This window comes from Triturus cristatus, chromosome 3_2, assembly GCF_964204655.1.
Source record: "Triturus cristatus chromosome 3_2, aTriCri1.1, whole genome shotgun sequence".
NCBI classification, from domain to species: domain Eukaryota; kingdom Metazoa; phylum Chordata; class Amphibia; order Caudata; family Salamandridae; genus Triturus; species Triturus cristatus.
The window spans coordinates 1,212,207,629-1,212,230,336 of NC_140584.1; the positions used below are offsets into that span (position 1 = coordinate 1,212,207,629).

A 22,708-nucleotide genomic window follows, 5' to 3' on the forward strand; every position below is an offset into this window, starting at 1 on the left:
CCCATCTCCAGACGAGCCAGACGCTTTTCGAACATGCCCCCTATTGTCAATATGAGGGATTGGCATGCCCTCCGCCCTCCCCCACCCCCCATGTATTCAATAAACACTGCCCTGACCAACCAGAGAAGTACATGCCTAGGTTGGCCTGAAAGTCCTGCAAACAAGTTTGAAGACATCGGGTCTGGTCATGATATCGATGGCCATCGTAAAACTTTCCTTTGATAGATTCCCAGCGACCAGAGATGTAGCAAGAATGGGCTCATCAGCTGTATACTCCCCCATGGTAATCCATAAATGTCCTTCATTGTTCTGGTCTTCAAGCACTCTTCCCTCAAATTCATCCTCCCTTTGACCTCAAGTCCTGCAGGCCCCTCAAGCTGTTTCCAAGAAAGACTCACAAGTTAACTGATGCGGTCTCTTACATTAATTATTAGGAGCCTCTTATGTAATTTCCAATTTTCTCATTTGCATTAAATGCTGCATGCTGCATTTCAATACTTCCTGCAAAGTCCTCTGGCATTCATTTCTACAGGCCTTTCTATGTGACTTCCTGTAAGTCCTGTTGTATAATGTTCAAGGCATGTGAGCTGTAGATCACATGCTTTGCATAGCCTGCCATCTAGTGTTGGGTACGGATGTTTACACTTTTTCTTCGAAGAAGTCTTTTCCAGTCACGAGGTAGATGACTCCTCCTTTCAGTAATAGTGCACATGGGCATCGACTCCATTGTTTTTTTGTCTGCCATTGGGTTCAGATGTGAATTGTGGCGCTCCAGCTCCACACCGTTTCTCGGGTTCCCCTCGATGCGCAATCCAGTACCCTCTACGGTATCTTGATTGTGTTTCCCATTCTCTGCGTATTGTTTCAAGTCAAAGTCTTCGATCGGAAGATTCGTGGAGGGTCGTTGGGCCTACCCGCATCGGGCTCGCTAGCAGTCGATGAAACTGACTCCATGAAAATTCTGTCAAGGGTGTCCCGCTAAGTTTCTGTGCCCCGACTTGCACAAAGTGTGCAGTCTCTGTCTATCCCCGGAACACAACGAACAAGACTGCGACACGTGCCGATCGTTTCAATCCAAGTAGAAGCTCTGTGACCGTCAGCCTCGACGTCATGAAATGCACCAACAAAGTGGCTCCGCACCCGACATCTTCCGTGAAGATTCCCACCAGGAAGAATTCCACGCACAAGGAGGCGAAGAAGAACTGGACCACATCTCCGTGTCCGAAGCGGACTCCGAAATGGAAGAACAAGAGCAAGTGACACCGGGTCAGCGTACCGGGAGTACAGACACCCCCCCGCTCCAACACTTGTTGAAGAAAAAGGCTCCAGTCCTTCCTCTGGCCAAGGTGGGCACCGAGAAAAAGTTTGAGGCCCCGCCCTCCGGCCCAGCACTGAAACACAAATTAAAGCCTTCCAGCTCGGGATTGAGTCAGCCCCATGCCGATGCCGAAGAGAAACCTTCAGCCTCGAAATCGAAGCAGGTCATTGTGGCCATTCCCACGCTACCAAAGAGTAAATCTGCGGAGCTGAAAGCTTCAGAGACAAAACTTTCGACGCCAAAAAGTAAGGCGCCCAAACGGAAAACGACTGTTCCATCCAAAGAGCCTTGTGTCGACGTTCCCACTGCAAACGCGGATCCGAAACGAAAAGAACTGGTTATCCATCGAGACACTGGACACATTCATGTGAAAATGCCAGAGAAATGGAAAATGGGCTTATAAGAGGACTACCACATTCCTTTGAAATGCAAGAATGTGGTTACTAACCCTTCTGCTCCACCCATTGACCCAAATTTGCTCATCACACCCACAAATTCCCCACAACCTCAATCACCTAATTTGCAAGATGAAGGGGATGGGGATGAAGATAGGCCACAGGATATTAACGACCCCTGCGATGACTATAATCCCATCATAGACAATGATCCGGATCTATACCCTTCCAAACCCTCACCACCTGATGACAACATAGGGTATATAGAGCTACTTAATAGGGCTGCTCAATACCATAGGGTGCAATTACACAAACAGGCTCTTGAAGAAGATTTTCTATTTGAAACCTTAAGTTCCTTTCAGAGATCAACACAGACACTACCTATGTTTACGGGAATGCTTAAATATACTGACGACATTTTTAAAGGCCCTGTGCGGGCAAGAATTATCATGCCCACAATTGAGAAAAAGTATAAGTCAGCACCTACTGACCCCACTTACATCAAGGGTCAACTTACATTAGACTCCCTTGTAGTCTCCAACGCTCGCAAACGAGCAAACTCACAAACTATAGGAGATGCCCCTCCTCCTGATAAGGAGTCGAAATTAATTGATACCCCGGGCAAAGAAATAGCATCGCAACTAGCCAATCACTGGCGAATTGCGAATGCGCAAGCTCTCTTGGCTCGCTACGACAGAGCTCATTATGATGAGCTAGAAAAGTTAATGCTGTTTTTACCCAATGAGCACAAAACCAAAGGCAATGAACTAATTCAGGAGGGGAAATTAATTACCAATACTTTGATTAGGTGCGCCTTAGACGCAGCAGCCCGCGCAGTGAACACCTGTGTAGTGCTACGCAGACATGCTTGGCTCAAAATTTTGGGGTTCAAACCCAAGGTCCAAGCCTCTATTTTGAACCAACCCTTTGATAAAGAACACCTATTTGGCCCCACAGTGGACACTTCTCTAGAGAAGATGAAAAAAAATACAGAGGTCACAAAATCCATGGGGCTTTGCAACTCCCTTCCAACCGGGGATCCTTTTGTTGCTCCTTTTACATGGGATGGCTCCAAAACCACTTCATCAGAGAATCCCCCCTCCTCTTACAAGGGCAATAATCAATTGCTCTCCTCAAGAGGTTACTTTAGGGGAGGATTTAGAGGGTACAACTGCAAGGGAAGTGGCAGAAGCAACTCAACACGCACTTCCCCTGCAAACACCAAACAGTGACTTCCCTCCTCTGCCCCCAATCACTCCACTGTCTCTCCCAATTTCTACCCGTCTGGAATACAATCACCTCAGACAGATGGGTTCTAAAAATTATCCAATATGGTTATTGCCTGGAATTTACAGACACTCCCCCAAACATTCCTCCAAGATCACACACAATGTCACAAGAACATCCCAACCGACACAAACAAGAAGTTCTCTCTCTCTCTTACAAAAAGGAACTAAAGAACCAGTCCCATTACAATATCAAGGGGCCGGTGTATACTCCCTGTACTTCTTAATTCCCAAAAAAGACGGCTCTCTCAGGCCTATACTAGACCTCTGAGACCTCAATCTATACATCCATCCAATCTGATCACTTTCATATGGTGACACTCCAACAAGTACTACCGCTCCTTCAGCAAGGCGACTTTCTGTCCACTTTGGATTTAAAGGTCGCCTACTTCCACATTCCGATACACACCGCTCACCGCAAATACCTTAGGTTTGTGGTATCGGGGCTCATTACTAATTCAAAGTGCTCCCATTCGGAGTCACTACTGCTTCCAGGGTTTTCACCAAATGTCTGGCAGTAGTCACAGCTCATCTACGAAGACAACACATTCACGTCTTCCCATACTTAAATGACTGGCTCATAAACGCCAGCTCGCAAGCATACTGTCTACGACATACTCACACAACAGTGCAGCTGCTCCATGATCTGGAATTCACAGTAAATCTGTACAAGTCCCATCTCCAACCCTCCAACACGCACGCGTATTTGGGAGCCACTCTGGATACACAAAAAGGCTCTGGGCTATCCCAATCCAGCCAGAATCTGCAACATTCAAATCCTACTTTGCCAGTTCAAGCCTCAACACTCATTGCCAGCTCAAGTCATCATGCAGTTACTAGGAATGATGGCATCTTGCATCCTAATAGTCACCTACGCAAGACATAAAATGCGTCCCCTTCAGAAATGCTTAGCACATCAGTGGACTCCGTCTCATGGTCAGTTATCAGATCTAGTGTTGGTGGACGGCCGCACTCATCGCTTCCTGCAGTGGTGGAATCCACAAAACCTTTCCAAAGGGTGGCCCTTCAACGACCTGATTCCACAAACAGTGCTAACAGCAGCCGCATCGCTCACTGGTTGGGGAGCTCATCTACAAACTCACACAATTCAGGGCACGTGGAGCCTACAGCAAAAGCAGCTTCACATAAATCTAGAGCTTCTAGCGATCTTTCTAGCGGGCAAAGCTGTCCTGATATGCACAGACAACATGACAGCAATGTTTTACATTCAGAAATAGGGGGGAGGGCGGAATACTCTCTCCAGCTGTACCAACTAGCACATACCATCTGGAGGTGGGCCATACGTCACAAAATGTATCTGCTTGCAGAACACCTTCCAGGAGTAGACAATCAAATCGCAGATTTGCTCAGCAGACAGAGACAACAGATCCACGAGTGGGAACTCCACCCTCAAGTTCTCCTCCTATTCTTTCAGATGTGGGGCTTCCCAGACACAGATCTGTTCGCCACACACCAAAATGCCCAAGCTCCGCCTCCATGTATCCACACCCATTGTCCAGAGGCAATGCACTATGGATGGATTGGTCAGGGTTATTTGCCTACGCTTTTCCGCCTCTACCACTCATTCCACTACTGGTTCGGAAGCTCATGCAGGCGTCCCTGACACTAATCCTAGTTGCTCCCACATGGGCCCGTCAACCATAGTTCACCACCCTGTTGGAGCTCTCAGTAGTTCCTCATCAAAAACTACATCTCACATCCAATCTCCTCACACAGAGCCGTGGAGAGATGAGACACCGAGATCCCAGACATCTCAACCTTGCGATCTGACACCTGAAGTCAGAGTTTGGCTACCTCAATCTTCCTCCAGACTGCATGAACATTATCAAAGAGGCTAGAAGTCCTACTACAAGGGCTTACTATGCAGCAAAGTGGAAACGGTTTGTTATTTATTGTAATAACAATCAAATCAACCCGCTTGATGCTTCAGTTCAGAACATCATCCGCTATTTACTGCATCTACAGCGTTCAAATTTAGCTTACACATCCATACGCTTACATCTTGCTGCAATAGACGCATACCTTCAGAATAGACAACATCTGTCTCTCTTCAAAGGGCCTGTTATTAAGGCATTTATGGAAGGACTCGAGAGTCATTCCCCCAAGACTTCCACCTGCCCAGTGTGGAATCTCAATATTCTCCTCACCAGACTTATGGGTCCACTCTTTGAGCCATTACACAAATGTGAGCTGCAATTTCTCACTTGGAAAGTCGCTTTCCTCATAGGTATTAGATCACTGAGGAGAGTAGGTGACCTTCAGGCACTAACCATAGAGGAACCACTTTTACAAGTACACCAAAACAAAGTGGGTCTTCAGACTAATCCTAAATTTCTAACCAAGGTGATTTCTGCCTTCTATATCAACCAATCTGTTGAGTTGCCTGTGTTCTTCCCTCAACCAGATTCTGTGGCAGAACGTGCTCTACACACCTTAGGCATTAAAAGAGCGTTACTCTATTGAAAGGACAAAACCTTTCCGTAAGACAAAACAACTCTTTGTGGCTTTTGCCCCACCTCATAAAGGCAATCCCATCTCAGAATCCGGTATTGCACAGTGGATAGTCAAATGCATTCAGACATGCTATGCAAAGGCAAAACTAACATTAACAATTCCCCCTAGAGTGCATTCCACTCGCAAACTAGGGGCTTCTATGGCTTTCTTTGGAAACATCCCCATAGATTACATTTGCAAAGCTGCAACATGGTCTACACCTCACACATTCACAAAACACTATTGTGTAGATGTTGTTAGCAAGACGGCAAGCTAGGGTGGGCCAGGCAGTTCTACGTACACTCTTTCAAAACTCTGCAACAGCTACAGGTTAGCCACCGCTTTGGGAGATTACTGCTTTATAGTCTATGCCAAGCATGTGATCTACAGCTCACATGCCTCAAACGGAAAAATGCTACTTACGCAGTGTGCATCTGTTCTTGGCATGGAGAGCTGTAGATTCACATGCGCCCACCCGCCTCCCCGGGTACCTATACCTGTTGCAGCGATGTCTAGGTCTCTAGTCTACTACTCTTACTAACTCCATTATCACCCTCTGTGGGAAAACAATCTAACAATGGAGTCGATGCCCATGCGCTCTATCACCGAGAGGAGTAGTCACCTACCATGTGACTGGAAGAGACTTCTTCGAAGAAAATAAAGTGCAAACTTCCGGACCCAACACTAGATGGCAAGCTATGCCAATCTACAGCTCTACATGCCAAGAACAGATGCATGCTGGGTAAGTAGCATTTTCCTTCTACAGGTCCTCTTTGTAAACCTTTCGTTTGCAACCTCCTTGATTCTGTTCTATTCTTTAGGTCTTATATAGCGCATAGCTACCCGGAGGCCTACCCGAGCTTGAACTATCAGACAGGAGATAAGAGGTCCTATTAGCCAACACTTAGCAGGGCTGATTGCTATATAGCCATGTTTTAAGGGCCTTATGGAATGTAAGTTCGTTGGGAAGCAGACGTTCCAGAGGAGGAGTGTTCCAAAGTTTGGGGGCCCCATAGGAGTAAGAACGCCTACCCCAACGGGATCTACTAAACTTGGGGACCTGCAGTTTATGTGCTGAGAATGATCGTAGTAGCCTTCCAGGGGTGTGGGGGATGGCTTATGGTCTTAAATAGATGGGACCTTTCTTGTGAAGCGATCTCTGCAGGATGCAGAGCGTCTTAAACTGGACCCTCTGCTCAACTGAGGGCCAGTGGAGGTCATTTAAGTCTCTTTTTACAGATTAGCGCCTCAGAATATTCAGAAGAAGCTGAGCAGCGGCATTCTGCGTAGCCAGCAATCTTTGTGATGTAGCAAAGCGAACCCAGAAAGAGGGCATGGCCATAATCTAGGTAGGAGATCAGGGTCTGGACAATTAATCTTCGAGCTAGAAAAGGGAGCAAACTTAACACCTTTCTAAGCATTCTCAGGATGCCAAAGCAAGTGGCTGCAAGTTTCCTTGCCTGGCAGTCCATGGTGAGATTGGCGTCTAGCCACATTCCAAGGCTCTATATAACCCCCTTTGGACTGGGGAGACTCAACAGACAGTCTGGCACAAGTGGGGGGACTTTTTATTAAGATTGTTTCCCAATTGCATCACCTCAGTCTTATCTTCATTGAGCTTCAACTTAGAGTTGGCCATGTGTTGGGCCACCTCCTGAAGACAAGGGTCCAGGCTGAGGTGGCTGGAACTGGGGTCCGGGGAGATTGAGATCACCAGCTGGGTGTCCTCGGCGTATGAAACCAATGACAACCAAAAAGAATGGACGATCTCAGCTAGAGGGCACAATTAAAGGTAAAAAAGGTGGGGCTAAGAGAAGACTCCTGAGGCACACCGCAATGTAGGGGTGCCTCAAGGAATTCCGTAATTACATTTTTTCACTTTGCTAATTGAGAGCTAACGGTTGAGATTCAAAAGATGTGAGCAGTAGGAAAGGCAAGGGGTAAGCTACAGTAGCCCAGTTTTAAATGTTTGCCTCTGGATGCCAAAGGGTGAAAGGACGTGGTGCCTATTGTACTACCAGTGTGCAGTGGACCGTAAGGATGCCACCCTTTGTTTGTTTGTTCCCCTGGTACTCTTGGAGAGATTCATGCCCTTCCATCATGGCTGCTGTGAAGGAATAGCTTCGGCTCCTTTGGGTTCTCCGTTTAAGATGCTCTGTCTAGATCTGCTGTTGGACTTAAGATGCCCACATACGTCTGGATCATACAATGGCGTCACATGTTCCTTTTCAATAACTGATCCTCGATGAGATATGAAACTGATTCCAGAACTTTTTGTGGTAGGTTAAATATTACCAAGGAAATGATTCAACCCTTTTACCAACTGCATTATATTATTGGCATAGCGCGCGCTGCAGGATGCTCCTGGTGACATTAGGTGCCTTTCGATGCCTGTTGATAGATTAATGGACTCTGGGTTTCTTACAGTGCAACGGGAGAAGGGCTACACCACCCTGCAGGATGAGGCCGTGAAGGTCTTTAACTCTCTGCAGGAGCTCGAGACGGTGGCAGATCCAGTGCCCATCATTCAGGGAATCCTCCAGACCTGCCAGGACTTGAAGCCCCTCCGGGACGAGATCTACTGCCAGCTGATCAAGCAGACCAACCACGTGCCTCATCCGAACAGCCGCGGGAACCTCCATCACTGGCAGCTCTTGTCGTGCATGAGCTGCACCTTCCTGCCCAGCCGCGGGATCCTCCGCTACCTCCGCTTCCACCTCAAGAGGTAAGGCACCCTTCCTGTTGTTCCTGTCTTGGTTATGTTAATAACACATGCATAGCGCACAAATACCACCAGTCTTTTGGCGCTTACTTAAGGGTGAAGATAACATGTTGCAGCTGATATTATTAAAATGGGAAAGTCCATCTCTTCTGAAAGCTTGTTCAAATAAGAAAGTTTTCAATCTCTTCCAAAAGGGTAGGAGAGCAGTTTCTCTGCTCAGACTTTCCGGTAGTTCATTCCAGATCTGAAGTATCAGAACTAAAAATCCCTGACTGCCCAAAGTTGTTTTCTTAAAGCGTGGGCAGGTCAGCAAGATCGCCTCAGAGGAGCGTAGATGGTGTACAGCAAGTAGCGTCTCAGTCGTTCCTCAATGTAGGCTGGTACTGTGCCATGTAAGATCTTGTGCGCAGTGCACAGGCCTTTTGTACACGCCCTCTGTTTGACTGACAGCCAATGCAATTGTTGCAGCAGTGGCATAGCGTGCGCTTCTCTTGTAGCGTGCGCTTCTCTTGTAGCGTGCGCTTCTCTTGTAGCGTGCGCTTCTCTTGTAGCTTGAGCAGTAGTCTTGCCGCATCATTCATAACAACTTGAAGCTTACCCAGCAGCTTATTGGGGAGGCTGATGTACCAGGCATTGCCATATTCCAACTGTGACCAGATCAATGCCGCCCCCACTGTTCACATTGTTGTGAAAAAAAGATTTGGAGCAAATATCCAGAGCTGCGTCTGGAAGCCTGTGCAGCTCCCACACTTTCACCACCTGCCCAGCCATCGACAGGTTCCTATCCAGATTGATACCAAGACCTTTCACTCTTGGCACAGAGTCTGGGGCAGGACCTAACTCCCAGGGCCATAAACCGTCCATCCATGGATTCCCCTTCATGGTGATAGCCAGAGCCTCAGTCTTGTCTGGATTCACTTTCAGAGAGTTTTGATGCCATCCAGTTCTCCGTGAACCGCAGAATGTTCTGCACATTCAGCTCTGCCTGCGTGGAGCTCTCAATCCAGAAGACCAGCTGGGTGTCATCTGCATAGGTAAACAGTTGGCAATCCAGCTGTGCTAATGCTGCAATCAAAGGGTATAAATAGATGTTGACCAGCAGTGGGGACAGCGCGGATCCCTGGTTGAGGGAGGTTGGCTTGTGGATCCACTTGTGCAGCATGTTTCTCAGTAGTCCCAAAGTTATCCAGACCTACAATCTACTTCTCAGTCTTCTGCAGTCCCACCTTCTCTCAACTGGAAGCTAATGTGGTTGGACAGTGTCCGTGGGCACCATGGGTTAGTGCAGCCACATCTACACAACCCCACCACTTGCAGCACACAATGCTGTGGCAGAAAGGGCAGAGGTAGGTTTGGAAAGATTAGGAAGGGATGGCCCTGGCCACCGCCTTTACTCAGAAATGATTTTATTACCAGATCAGAGATGTCCATATTCCCACTGATAGATGTTACTGCAGGGGAGTCAGCTTGTGAGACGTGCTGTACTATTTTCTTTCAGGATGTCGCAATTGAAAAAGGACTCTAGGAGCACAAGAACCTTCTTTGCCGTCTTAGGTTAGAAGCATTGTGCTGAAGTGTCGTGCAAAAGTGATGCCAGCAAAGACATGAAGCTTGTGCGTGTCACAAGTGAATGAAGTCATTAACATAGTACACGTTGTGTCATTGGTCTGTCCTTGCAGTGCTTTCGAGTCTGGGCACTTCTAACACACAGTTAAGAAGATTCCACTGCAGAGTTGAGTCTGATTATAATTGTTAGTTGTGTTGTAATTGATGTTCCTGTACAGTTTTCAGTATGCAGGAAAATTGTTATAGGTGTCTGTAGGTTGGTGTTAGTGGGTGTGGTTATTTGTAGTTGTTCACATGAGTTAGTGTTTGGTGGGTGTGGTTATTTGTAGTTGTTCACATGAGTTAGTGTTTGGTGGGTGTGGTTATTTGTAGTTGTTCACATGAGTTAGTGTTTGGTGGGTGTGGTTATTTGTAGTTGTTCACATGAGTTAGTGTTTGGTGGGTGTGGTTATTCGTAGTTGTGCCTGTGAGTTAATGTTTGGTGGGTGTGGTTATTCATAGTTGTGCCTGTGAGTTAGTGTTCAGTAGGTTTGTAGTTGTCTCTTTGTGTTAACGTTCAGTGGGTGTGGTTTGAGAAGGCATAGTGCCTTTGGGGTGCTTGGCTTGTAGAATTTTATTGAGGTAGCTTAAAGTAGTGTTTTTTTGAGGTTCCACTGTAGCCTTATGTGAGATGTGTTGGTTAGGGCTCTAGGGTAACATGTTTTTTGCTGGATTTGTAGTTGTCGTGTCAGGAAGGAAGGGGCTTTTGCGAGCATGGTTATACCCAGGTATAAGGCATGTCAGAACGGTGTTGGTCGTTTGTGCATTTTTCAGTCAGATGTCTGTTGATTATTGATGGTTGCTGCTCTTGTGAGCACGGTCACGTCACACCTAACTATATGGCAAAGCTTCATTTTGTTGCATACATGACATGAATTGTGCGTATTGATTTACGTTGTAGGCACATCATTGAGTGAAAACTGCTCATTCTGTGTCCGCACGTTCCATTGTATTGGTCGACTGGCTGCAGCGAACATTGAACCCTGAATGAAAAGCTTTTCTAAGCCTCCACAGCCACATCAAGAAAGCTCACTTGTTTCAGAATTGAAAACACAACTAGATTGTCCCATTTGCAGGAGCACCCGTTCCTTTATTGATGTCCACTATAATTGAAAGCTTCACAATCCCTGAAGAATACGCTGCACGTTTCTGATCTCAAGAGAACAATTCTTCTTTTCTTGCCACATTCCTCAATCCTCAAGTCATACCTGTATACTTCTAATTGTGAAATAAGTAGTGAGGGAGAAAGTCCATACACTGATCTGACTTAACATGTTCAAAACACTTACCTGCCTTTTCACATTACGGAAGGGGCAGACAGTCTTTCTAGTTGGTGTGGCATTGGTGTATCCTTCATGCCTGCCACAGGCAGAGGACGTCAGCGCTTTGTGATCAGTTGTTGGTGCCCTTCGGCCGCTGGTGCTGAGCCGGGCACTGATGTCTCCATGGCTGCCACAGGCAGAGGAGGTCAGCACTTTGTGATCAGTTGTTGGTGCCCTTCGGCCACTGGTGCTGAGCCGGGCATTGATCTCTCCATGGCTGCCACAGGCAGAGGACGTCAGTGCTTTGCGATCAGTTGTTGGTGCCCGTGGACCTGCTGGTGCTGAGCCAGGCATTGATGTCTCCATGGCAGCCACAGGCAGAGGACGTCAGTGCTTTGTGATCAGTTGTTGGTGCCCTTGGACCCACTGTTGCTGAGCCGGGCGTTCATGTCTCTATGGCTACTACAGGCAGAGGTCAGTTGTTGGTGCCCGTGACCCACTGGTGCTGAGCAGGGCATTGATGTCCCCTTCATGGCTGCCGTAGGCAGAGGACGTCAGTTCTTTGTGCTCTGTTGTTGGTGCCCATGACCCACTGGTGCTGAGCCGGGCATTGATGTCTCCTCCATGGCTGCCACAGGCAGTGGACGTCAGTGCTTTGTGATCAGTCACTGGTGCCCTTCGGCCGCGGGTGCTGAGCTGGGCATTGATGTTCCCGCGGCTGCCACAGGCAGAGGAGGTCAGTGCTTTGTGCTCAGTTGTTGGTGCCCGTGACCCACTGGTGCTGAGCCGGGCACTGATGTCCCCTTCATGGCTGCCTCAGGCAGAGGACGTCAGTGCTTTGTGATCAGTTGTTGGTGCTTTTCTGGCCTCTGGTGCTGAGCCGGGCATTGATGTCTCCTTCATGGCTGCCACAGGCAGAGGACGTCAGTGCTTTGTGATCAGTTGTTGGTGCTTTTCTGGCCTCTGGTGCTGAGCCGGGCATTGATGTCTCCTTCATGGCTGCCACAGGCAGAGGACGTCGGTGCTTTGTGATCAGTTGTTGGTGCCCTTCGGCCGCTGGTGCTGAGCCGGGCATTGATGTCTCCATGGCTGCCACAGACCGAGGACGTCAGGGCTTTGTGATCAGTCATTGGGGCCCTTCGGCCACTGGTGCTGAGCCGGGCATTGATGTCTCCATGGCTGCCACAGGCAGAGGACGTCAGTGCTTTGTGATCAGTTTTTGGCGCTCTTGGACCCACTGGTGCTGGGCCGGGCGTGGGTGTCCTGATGTTCTCAGGAAACATGCCCGATTGAACTGATCAGTTGTTGAAGATTGGGATGTGTACCAAGAATGCCTATTGAACCTATTGCATTATTATCATGAGGTAGGCATTGATGTCTCCATGGCTGCCACAGGCAGAGGAGGTCAGTGCTTTGTGCTCAGTTGTTGGTGCCCGTGACCCACTGGTGCTGAGCCGGGCATTGATGTCTCCTTCATGGCTGCCACAGGCAGAGGACGTCTGTGATTTGTGATCAGTTGTTGGCGCTCTTGGACCCGCTGGTGCTGAGCCTAGCAGGGCCGGATGCTTCTGGGTGAAGGCGTATGTCTCCCAGTTCATGTAGAGAAGGTAGATGGACCTGATGCAGACCACAGTGAACGTGTAACGACTGCCAGCGCTGGGGCAACAACTGATTATAGTTATTTGAAGCCGTTTAAGATGCCAAAGTTAAGCTGGTGTTTGCAGTTGGAGACCAGGCTCTATAATCACTCATTGAGTAGCCACGCGCTCTATAAAACCAAATGATAATAATGAGACAACAGTGGGGAGTCTTAGTAAATCCAGTCCAAAAGAGCAATCTGAGGGGAGAGTACAGGATGTAAAGGCGGTGAGGCACACACTGCCTCGGAGTCATTCCTTTGCAGAACTCTTCACTGCGTTCAGAAGTGTCGTGTCAGAGACACTCAAAGGTTAAGTTCGACTCTTCAAAGACGATGCAGAAGGCTTTGTAATCAATACTGCCCAAAGGTCTCCTTGAGCCGAGGTTGGCAAAGACAGAATATATTAGTTGCCCATTGTGAGAAGCTGGGTTTCTGTTTCAGTAGCCCCCCCCCCCCCCCCAATACACACCCTTTTTGCCAGACTACTGATGCACTTTTGACTTGATGTGCCCTGGGTTCCTGCCAAGCAGGTTCCCAGAACCTGTGTTCTTTCGCCCAAAACTGTCCCCAAACCCAATTGGCACCTCTGGCCACAGGTCAGCCCCAGGGCACTGTGACCAGAGAAGGCCTCTAAGGGCTGCAGCACTTATTGTGCCACCATTAGAGGCCCTGTACCTTTACATTCACACACTGCCTTTGGTGGCAGCGTGTTTTGGTGCAGAACAAAGTGAAGAGTCGACATGGCATCCCAGTGTGCCATGCCTACAACCCCCTGCCCTGGCATAGATCAGTCACCCCTCTAGCTGGGTGTGCTATACTAGTGGTGAGGGTACAGGTGCATGAGCCCTATACCCCTACAGTGTCTAAGTCTATTCTTAGACATTGTAAGTGCAGTGCTGCCATGAAGAGTATATGGTGCTGGGAGTTTGTCATTACAAACTCCACAGGACCATAATGGCTACACTGAAAACTGAGAAGTTTGGTATCAAACTTCTCAGCACATTAAACCCACACTGATGCCAGTGTGGGATTTAATGAAAAATACACACAGAGGGCATCTTAGAGATGCCCCCTGAAAAACGACATACCACTAGTGTCCAGGCTGAGTGGCTGCTCTCCAGCTGCCACCACCAGACATGTTTCTGGACCCCGGGTCGACAGCCTGCTGCTCTCAGGGGCCTGAAACAATGCACATGCTGGGAAGAGGCGCTAAGCCTCCTCCCCCCGGATGGGCAGGTTTCACAAAGGGGAAGCTTCTAAGGCTTGCCGCCTTTGTGAGCTTCCCCAGGCCACTTACTGCTTTCAGCAACTGGTCTCCACTGGTTCTGACCACCACTTTGGGCGGGAGAACCGGCGGGAAAAAGAAGTGAGGAAGAAAGGTGTGCCCACGCCCTGCCAACTCCACCCCTCAGGTGGGAGAGGCGAGGTGAAGCACAACCCTCAGTCCTTGCCATTCTTCAGATGGGGGGGACCCAGCCAACCAGGAAAAGGCTTATGCCCCCCTCCCACTGGAGGGTGGCATAATAGGGGGTGTACCCACTCCCAGGGAAGGGACACATTGGTCCCAACCTTTTACCTAACTGTATCACTCCTAAATTTAGTATCTATTGGCACCCCTGAACCTTGATTCCTTATACAAGAACCTGCAAGAAGAAAAGAAAAAGAAGGACCGAACAGCCGTGCCGAAGCTAACAAGCGGAGGACGCCCACTGACTTGGCCCCAGCCCCACCGGCCTGTCCACACCTCGAACCTGCTTCAGCAACATCCCGGTGTGTCCTGCATCTAGCAACCTCAAGAAATCCAGAGGAGCTGCCTGCCTTCAATCCCAAAGACTCTATCTCCCGTGAACACCGGATTTGTTCAAACACCAGACTCCAACTCCGCAAGGATCCGCGAGTTTGCACCACACTGCACCCGACACCCACGACCCGAGTTCGAGTGTCCCAACACCAAGAGGAGGTCTCCCCAGCGACCCTGACCCAAATTCTGGCGACCCCCGACCTGCCTCAAGCCTCCAGCCGACGCCTGCAGCCTCAAACCGGAAGGTCCCCCGAACCGCGACCAGTAGCTGGTAAGAAGATCCGACCCTAAAAGGCACCCCTGCACCAGACGCCCCACGGCCTTGGGTGGCCCAACCGACCGTGCCTAACCAACCCCCAACATCCCAACTTAACCCTACCACTGGTGGTCGTGCCCAGAAGACCTTCGTCCCCTAGCCTGCAGTGCTTTTGCAAACCGGAGTCTCCCCATTGAAAGCTACTGGGCTTCCGACGCCAAAACAGCACTCTGCACCCGGCCGCTCCAGTGCAGCTGAGGGTGCAACTTTTTGTGCTTGCCTAAACCCCATTTGCCCTGAGTTTAAGTCCAGGAGCTTTGCTCCCACAACCCAGTGGCCTGCTCGTCAGCAGCCGCCAACCGGAGGCCCCCTTTCCCCCATTGGACAACACTTGGCCTCAGCACTCTGCACCCGGCCGCCCTAGTGCCGCTGAAGGTGTACCAAGACACTGGGGGACCCCTGAGTCTAACCCCAGAACACCAACTCCCAAAACAAACTACTTACTTTTGAACCATTAACACTATTTTCCTCCATAGGATAACATTGACTGTTTTTTCTAAGAAAAGTGTTTAAGTGTGGAGCTGGAAAACCTAAAGAAATGCTATAAAATTCTACTAGCTAACAAAAACGATTTTACTTTTCTGTTTACAGGAAATGTCCCAGTGTAGTATCCAGGTATACTGCACTGTTTAAGCAAAGTAATCTCAAAAGAACTTACCTGTAATTTTACAAAACATTCTATATAAAGTATGTGTACTGTATTTACAAAGTACTGCATTTCTCAGTAACAATATTGTAATTCAAAACAAAATGCATATATAATTACAATCCAAACTGTATTACAACAGTGTATTTACTGCAAAGTATTTATCACTTGCCTGTGCCAGGCTTGCTTGGTTCTAGGAAATAAAATATCTAAAAGAATATTTTTATACAAAAACAATTGGTCTGAAGTTTAGTCTTTGAGTGTGTGAATTCATTTGCTGACTGAGTGTGTACAACAAATGCTTAACACTGCGCTGATACTGCCTTACTGCTCGACCAAGCTACCACAAATAGAGAGTGAGGTGCTATCTAACTTTACCTCTGCCTACCTTTGGGGTTCCACTGGACTCTGTGAATACTATACCTCACTTTGGTATAGTATGTCCAGAGCCAGCTTCCTATACCTATTAACTGAAATGTTGCAAAATCCACAGACCTAGTTTCCCAAAGTGTATAAGAATGAGATGTGACGTAGAAAAGACAAAAGTGGGGTTATGGAGGTCACGGTGGCTCAAAGATTAGAAAAAGAGATAATCAGAGGAGGATGGGAGATTGAGGGCCAGATGTGCGACCATGACATTCAGCGACTCGCAAATTGCGAAAAATTGTGAGTCGCAATTTGCGAGTCGCTAAATGCCATGTACAAGATTGTCTGAGACACTGTTAGCGATTCCTAATTGGATTGCAAATTGCATGCCTCATGCATATTAATGAGACACTCGCAATTTGCGACCCCATTGGGAATGGCTGGCCCTCCCAGGGATGGTGGCCTGATGGGCTCAGCAGACCTCCATGTCTGGGACTGCTTTTAAATAAACCAGTTTTTTTTTGTTTTTAATGCAGCCCGGTTTCCTTAAAGGATAACGGGATGCATTTAAAAAAAAGAAAAAGAAAACGTTTTCGTTTAATTTTTTTTAAGGGCAAGTAGTGGTCCCTGGAACCACTGCCTGCCCCTAAAAAATATTTCCCCCAGAATTCACAAAGGGAAAGGGGTCCCCTGGGGACCCCTTCCCATTTGGGAGTGCTTTACCACCCTCTTGAAGAGTTGCACAAATATAGTGACTCGCTAAATAGGGATGGTACATGGCCCTCATAGATTTTGCATGTGGAAACGGGTCGCAAACCCGTTTGCGTATGCAAAATAGGGTCGTCCATCCGACCCAAATTCTTAAATGTCACCCAGTAGGAGACCGCTTTTGTTTGTTGAACTCTGGAATATTCAAGCAATCGTTTGGCTTCGCTCTAGTGTGCACCCGAGGACCGGAAAACACATTAGACGAGAATCAAGGGAAAGGAGAGGAGATGAAACTTGATAATGTGTTGCTGTGAGCAGTGGTGAATATGCCGTTAAAGAGAGTTGGAAATGTGTCGGAGACCGGTCAAAGGGAGGTTATGGACAAGTGATGGAGACGAGACAGATTAGAACAATTGAAGGGTTTGTGGGTGAATGAGGGAGACAGGCCAGTGCTTGAGTTTGAGATTACTGATGGAGGCCGGCCAATCGGAGATGAGGATAGGGGCGGAGAGAGCAGGCCTGTGAAGAAGATCTTAAGGAGGATGGAGACAGGACTGGAGAATGGGATTGGGGGAGGAATGTTGAAGACTACAATTGCAGGAGGTCCCCAGGAGGGTTATTGAGGTAGCATAGTTGTAGAGTTGCAGAGACCTGTGACAGAGATGGGACAAAAGGAGGATATGAGAGAAGATGGTTGTGATTAACAGTGTTTGAGAAAAGTCAAGAAAAATGTCGAAGGGACAATAGAATACGAAGGAGATAAATCCATGATGGGAACAGTTATGAAGATGAGCACTGCCAGTGAAGATCTAGAGAGGGACCAAGATAAGAAGAAAGAGCGCAAAGACCAGGACCAGGAATGACTAGATACAAACCGATCAAGGCGCCACGCTGGATGAATGTGTGAATGTGGTGGTGAGGAGATGGCCTGGTAGATATTACAGTGAAAGGCTTCTAGATGGGACAGTGGGGATGGAGACGCATCCATAGAAACCTAACTATGGAAGCTGCTCCGGCTCCAGGAAGGACATCTATGCTGTACCTAATGCACGTGAAATCCGTTTCCTGGCGCCCCCAGTGTTTCCAGAGTGAGCGTGAGTGATGAACCACCTGTGCCGCCCTTTATCAGAAGGGTGTTCGAGCACCAATGAATCAACGCACACAGCCTCTATCGTGCACCAGAGTGATGGGCGGCATGGGGCCACAGGGTGGCAATGGAGGTGAGAGCATAGGCCTGTGGTCAGTGTGGAGCAGGGGAGTTCCGTGCTCGGGGGAAGAGGAGAGAGGGAGGGAGGGAGTGTGCTTTACTCGAGGGGGAGGGAGGGAGTTTCTTGTGCTGGGGGTAGGCATCCATTTTTCAGTCTTATAAAAGCGAGGAATTATCTTTTCTCTTCATTTATGTAACCTATTTTCTCTTTCTTTTGTAGAGTGAAGGAGCACTTCCCTGGTTCACCAGTAGACAAGTTTGCGCAGTTCATAACAGATTCCTTGAAGAAGACCAAAGCACGCGAGTTTGTGCCATCGCAGGAGGAGATCTCGGCTCTCATCACGCGACAGGAAATGACGACAACCGTTTATTGTCATGGTGGCGGTTCCTGTAAAATCAGCATTAACTCCCATACTACAGCCGGTGAGGTAAGATGGGCCTGCCTTGTGCATCAGTCAATCAAAGGTTGTAATGAGACCAGGAAGCAGTCCACTGGGGTCCTCATGGGTAGTCGTGTTTAGAGGAGTTTTGTGCCATAAAGAGGTTTATCACAGATAACCTGTAGTTCATCTTATTGTTTTGGAACTGAATTGCTTGTGGCAGTCCCACAAAGTGTCCCCGATCTCCTCTGCTCTCTCCTTCTGTACCTCCCATGGTTGATTATAGTTTATATATTATTACGAAGAACAATATGCCCTGTGGTCTGTTTATCACTTTCCATGGGGGTGATCGCTCGAGCCAGTGCACTCACATTGTGGATGTCCTGCATCAAGTCCTTACTTCCACTGTGAGTAATAAACCACACACGGACTATCTGGATATTGCTATGTTCTGTTGTTTTAAAATCCCACAATACTTCATCCATTCCCAAACCTCAAACTTCTCCAAGAACTATTCTATTTATGTAAGGAACGCATATCAGAGGCCACAAATCTTCGTCAATTCTCGGGATATCATCCCCTCAACGAAGGGTGATGGAGCGAACTCTTCATTTATTGTGCTGTATATGGTATTTTGTTGTGTTTTGTTGTGCAGAGTCGTGTCCAGGTGTAAGGTGAACTGACACTATCTAGGGTGTGACCAGTAAGAGTTGCCCTGAATTCTTTTGGGAGTGCTGACTTTGCATCTCCATCGAGCAGTGGCTGCATCCAGACTACTTTATTATCTATTCTATTCCTGCTTTATTATATTTTTCTGGGGTTCCTTTTCTACTTTGTTTTACTTGAAGATGATGGTGATTTTGTTGCTGGTGATGGCATGATGATGAACTTTGTTATTCCATAGGTGGTGGAGAAGCTGATCCGTGGACTCGCTATGGAGGACAGTCGAAATATGTTTGCACTATTTGAGCGAAACAAGCTTGTGGACAAAGCCATCGAGAGCCGGGTGATCGTTGCCGACATTCTGGCCAAGTTTGAAAGGTGCGTGAAGCAGTTGGGTGCACCCTCCTTGGCATCGAGGGTCCAAGGGTTGTTCTTTCTTGCGGCTATCATCTTCTCCATGCCTTTCCTTCTCCTCATTGCACTTCAATCTCTCGACCTCATCACAACTGTTCTTTAATCACTCAATAGTATTTGTTATGCGCGGCTACTCACCCGCTAGGGTTTGAAGGCTCTGGGGGGAGAGGAATGCAGGTCCTACTGGGTGCTGAGGTTCAGTCGAAGGGCTAATGTCTTGAGATCCTTCCTGAATTAGGTTAGCGACGAGGAAAGCCTGTGGTGGAGATGCAGGGGTTCCTGCTTTTGGGAGCGAGGTAGGAGAAGGATCTTCCTCCGGTCCTGGTCCCTTTCAATGGTTTCTCTTCCTCACATTATTGCTCTCTGACCTTATCAGATCTCTCCTTTTCTGTTCTCTGTCTCTCTCTCAATCTACTTACCTCTCATCCACTACCACCTCCCCACATACGTCTCAAACCCTCACTTCTCTCCCCCTCACATCCCCAATCTACTCCTTTAGCTCCTTCCTCTCACTGCTTCTCTACCCTCACTACTCTCCTCACCGCCTCTACCAATATCTGTTCCCCTCTCCTGTTTCCTGCCTCTAGTCCCCCACTTTCCTCACATTCACTCTACTTCCCCATCCCATTCTTTCCTGGTCTCTCCTCATTACATCATCTCCTTTTCATGAAACCTTCCCCTTCTCCTCTCTGTCCTCTCCATTCTTCTCTCCATTCCCTTCTTCCTCAGCGTTCTGATCTTCATCTCTTTGCACCTCACATTTCCTTACCTCGGCTTCTCCTCTTATCCACACATTATTTCTCTACACCCCTCATCTCCTCTTGACTCTTCATACCTCTACCTTTGCCACCTTTACATGCCTTTAGTTTATTTTCTCCGACTATCGTCTTGCTTCCTTTTTGGTTTCTCTCTAATCTACAAGTCCCTGTTGTCCTCCGATCTCATCCTCTCTACTTCTGTTTCTCACCTATTTTCCTTTCCACCTCCACTTACCTCTCCTGCCGTCCTTTTCTCCCGTCTTCTCCTAACAATTTTTCTCCTCACCTTGTGTGTCTCCTTTTTTTTCTTGATTTCCTCTCTAAACTCTATTTCAATTGATTACACATCAGTGTGCTGAGCTCAGATGTTTGTGTCTGTTTTCCCGTCTTGTGTGTCTGTCTCCTCTTTCTCCGCCTCTGATCTTTCCCCCTGCACTACAGTTGGATCCATCTTTCTTCCTTTTATCCCCTTTGCCACCTCACAACTTCTCGACACATTGATTAGTTTAGGCCTCAGAGATGGCGGGGATAGAACAACCACCAAAAATCAGCTCTACGCCATCCTCCCTCCACTGCATGGTTACCTCATTTAGAGTGCAGGAAGGTGGTGTCCCCGATGGCGAGGCCACTGCATGCTTCGTCATAGTAGGCAGCCCTTGCTCTGATGGGAGTAGGGCCAGCCTTTAGCATTGGTGAGCTGAGCCCAAGGTGACTGTGTGTATTTAGGTTATGCCACCCGCCGCGCCCTTCTCATCTTGCTCCAGCCTTGTCCCTGCCTGTTCATGTCTGTCTGATTTGCCAGTTTAAAGTGATTTCATCCTCCATTATTATACCGCGGGCAATGTTTTTAACACCCCTTTAACCCCCTTCCTTGCCCTCCCTTCACCGTCTCACCCCTGCTGACACATATCCGCAAAACCATTCACCTGCGTGAGGCACCTAAGCTATCGGTGATTTAGGTCAGCTGGGAGAGGTCCGGGGATGTTTGTGTCCAGGGGCCAGTCCCTGCTCGTCCAGGTACTGACCAGAGAACACAAAAGGGCCCTCTGCTGCTTCATGTGGAGAAGTGTGGCTCAATGATTAGAGCGGCAGACCCTGATGCAGAGTTCTAGCCCGGGACTAGGGTTCAATTCCCCGCCTCGGCGGGTCTTGGGCTCAAAAATTCCACGGACCTGATAATTCTCGCCTCGGTGCCATTCCAATCATGGAGTCCCACTCTGCAACTCTGGGCAATAGCTTGCTTAATCTCCACAACGGCCCCCACAACGCTAAGGATGCCTGGCCTCCACCTTGGGGGTGCCCAGGAGTGGACGCCTCACAGGGAAAGCTAGGATGGGTTCCACAGCGGTATTCGTACAAGCGCCTTGAGACCCTTGCGGGTGAGTAGTGCGCTATACAAGTATCAATTTACATTTACATTTACATTTAATTCACTACCATCAGCAAGGGCGCCAACCTTCTCTCTGCCCACGCTGCTATCGTAGCAAAGGCCGACTCTGGATAGGAGTGGCATCTGCCTGGGTGAGGGCGGCCCTTTGTCACTCCTGCCATCAAACTCTGTTTCTGGGACCGCCATGGAATCTTGTCAGTCCTAAACAGAAAACGTTGTGTCCTCCGTGTGCTGTGATACAACTGTCATGTGAGGGGGTCCAGCTCCGGGAATCACTCGTGGCACCGAGGCACTCCGGAACTTACATCCCTGTTGCAGGCAGCATCCGCTCCACGTCGAGATTTGTTGCTGGTGGTGGTCTAGGGTCCGTTCCTCTTCTTCCGCTCACATTGGTTACTATGACTGTGGGGCTGTTATCTCCTCCCCTACATCCCCTTACATTGCTTACTAGGACTTTGGGGCTGTCTACAATCATTCTACCCTTCCTATTGTTTACTAACTCTGATTCTCTTCCCCTGCTCTACAGGTTCGCCGGCACTGAGGAGGGGGAGGAGGAGGGGCAGTGGAAGCTTTACTTTAAGCTCTATTGCTTCCTGGACATCGAGAATGTTCCGAAGGAAGGGGTGGAGTTTGCCTTCATGTTTGAGCAGGTGGGTGCGCTCATTGCTGATGTTTGTTCTGTAGTGTCAGTCTGCTCTTGCTGTTCTTGATGTGAGCGACAAGGCTACCGGGCCCTTCAAAAATGGATCCTTGGGGTGAAAGGTGCCAGGACCATGAAGGGGCTTACTTCCAATAACAAATCATGATTTTATTGAGAGTGACCAGGATTCCAAGATAGTCTCTGTCTATGTGTCACATTGTGAAACTACGTAAACTAAGGAATGAGTACATTTATAGGACATTCTGGTCTCTGCTTCCACCCATAAACAAATCTGCACAACTTGGTGCAACCACAGCCTCTTCCCATCTCCCCTTTATAACATCTCCTACTAACTGCACCCCACAGCCCAATGCATTGACTAGAATCACAGTGTAACTTCCTAATCAAATGTTAGAGGGGCAACTTATCCAGTGATCTGCACATTACAACTTATTAGCTGCACCCTACAGCCAGTCTTATTAACCAGACTTCACAGCACCTCAACTCAGTCTCTCCTTTTAATCAGACCTCATGGTCCAGGGTATCAAATTACCGTCCGAAACACTGCTTATCTTCTAAATCTCACAGACCCACGTCTTAACAGACCTTGTGACTCCATTGCATTAACCGGACCTCACAGCCCAGTTTTCCACCAGACCTCAGATCTGCAGCTTATCA

General features: G+C 48.3%; 1 protein-coding gene across 1 annotated transcript in view; it reads left to right on the forward strand.

Annotated features, from left to right (window-relative positions):
* LOC146859468 (unconventional myosin-X-like) overlaps positions 1 to 22,708 on the forward strand; it is an 869,852-nt gene that overhangs the window by 828,589 nt on the left and 18,555 nt on the right. Inside the window, exons 35-38 of the mRNA XM_085650190.1 lie at positions 7,941 to 8,238; positions 18,006 to 18,213; positions 19,070 to 19,206; positions 21,917 to 22,040. Coding sequence (XP_085506316.1) covers positions 7,941 to 8,238; positions 18,006 to 18,213; positions 19,070 to 19,206; positions 21,917 to 22,040 — 767 coding nt within the window. The remainder of the gene's footprint in view (positions 1 to 7,940; positions 8,239 to 18,005; positions 18,214 to 19,069; positions 19,207 to 21,916; positions 22,041 to 22,708) is intronic.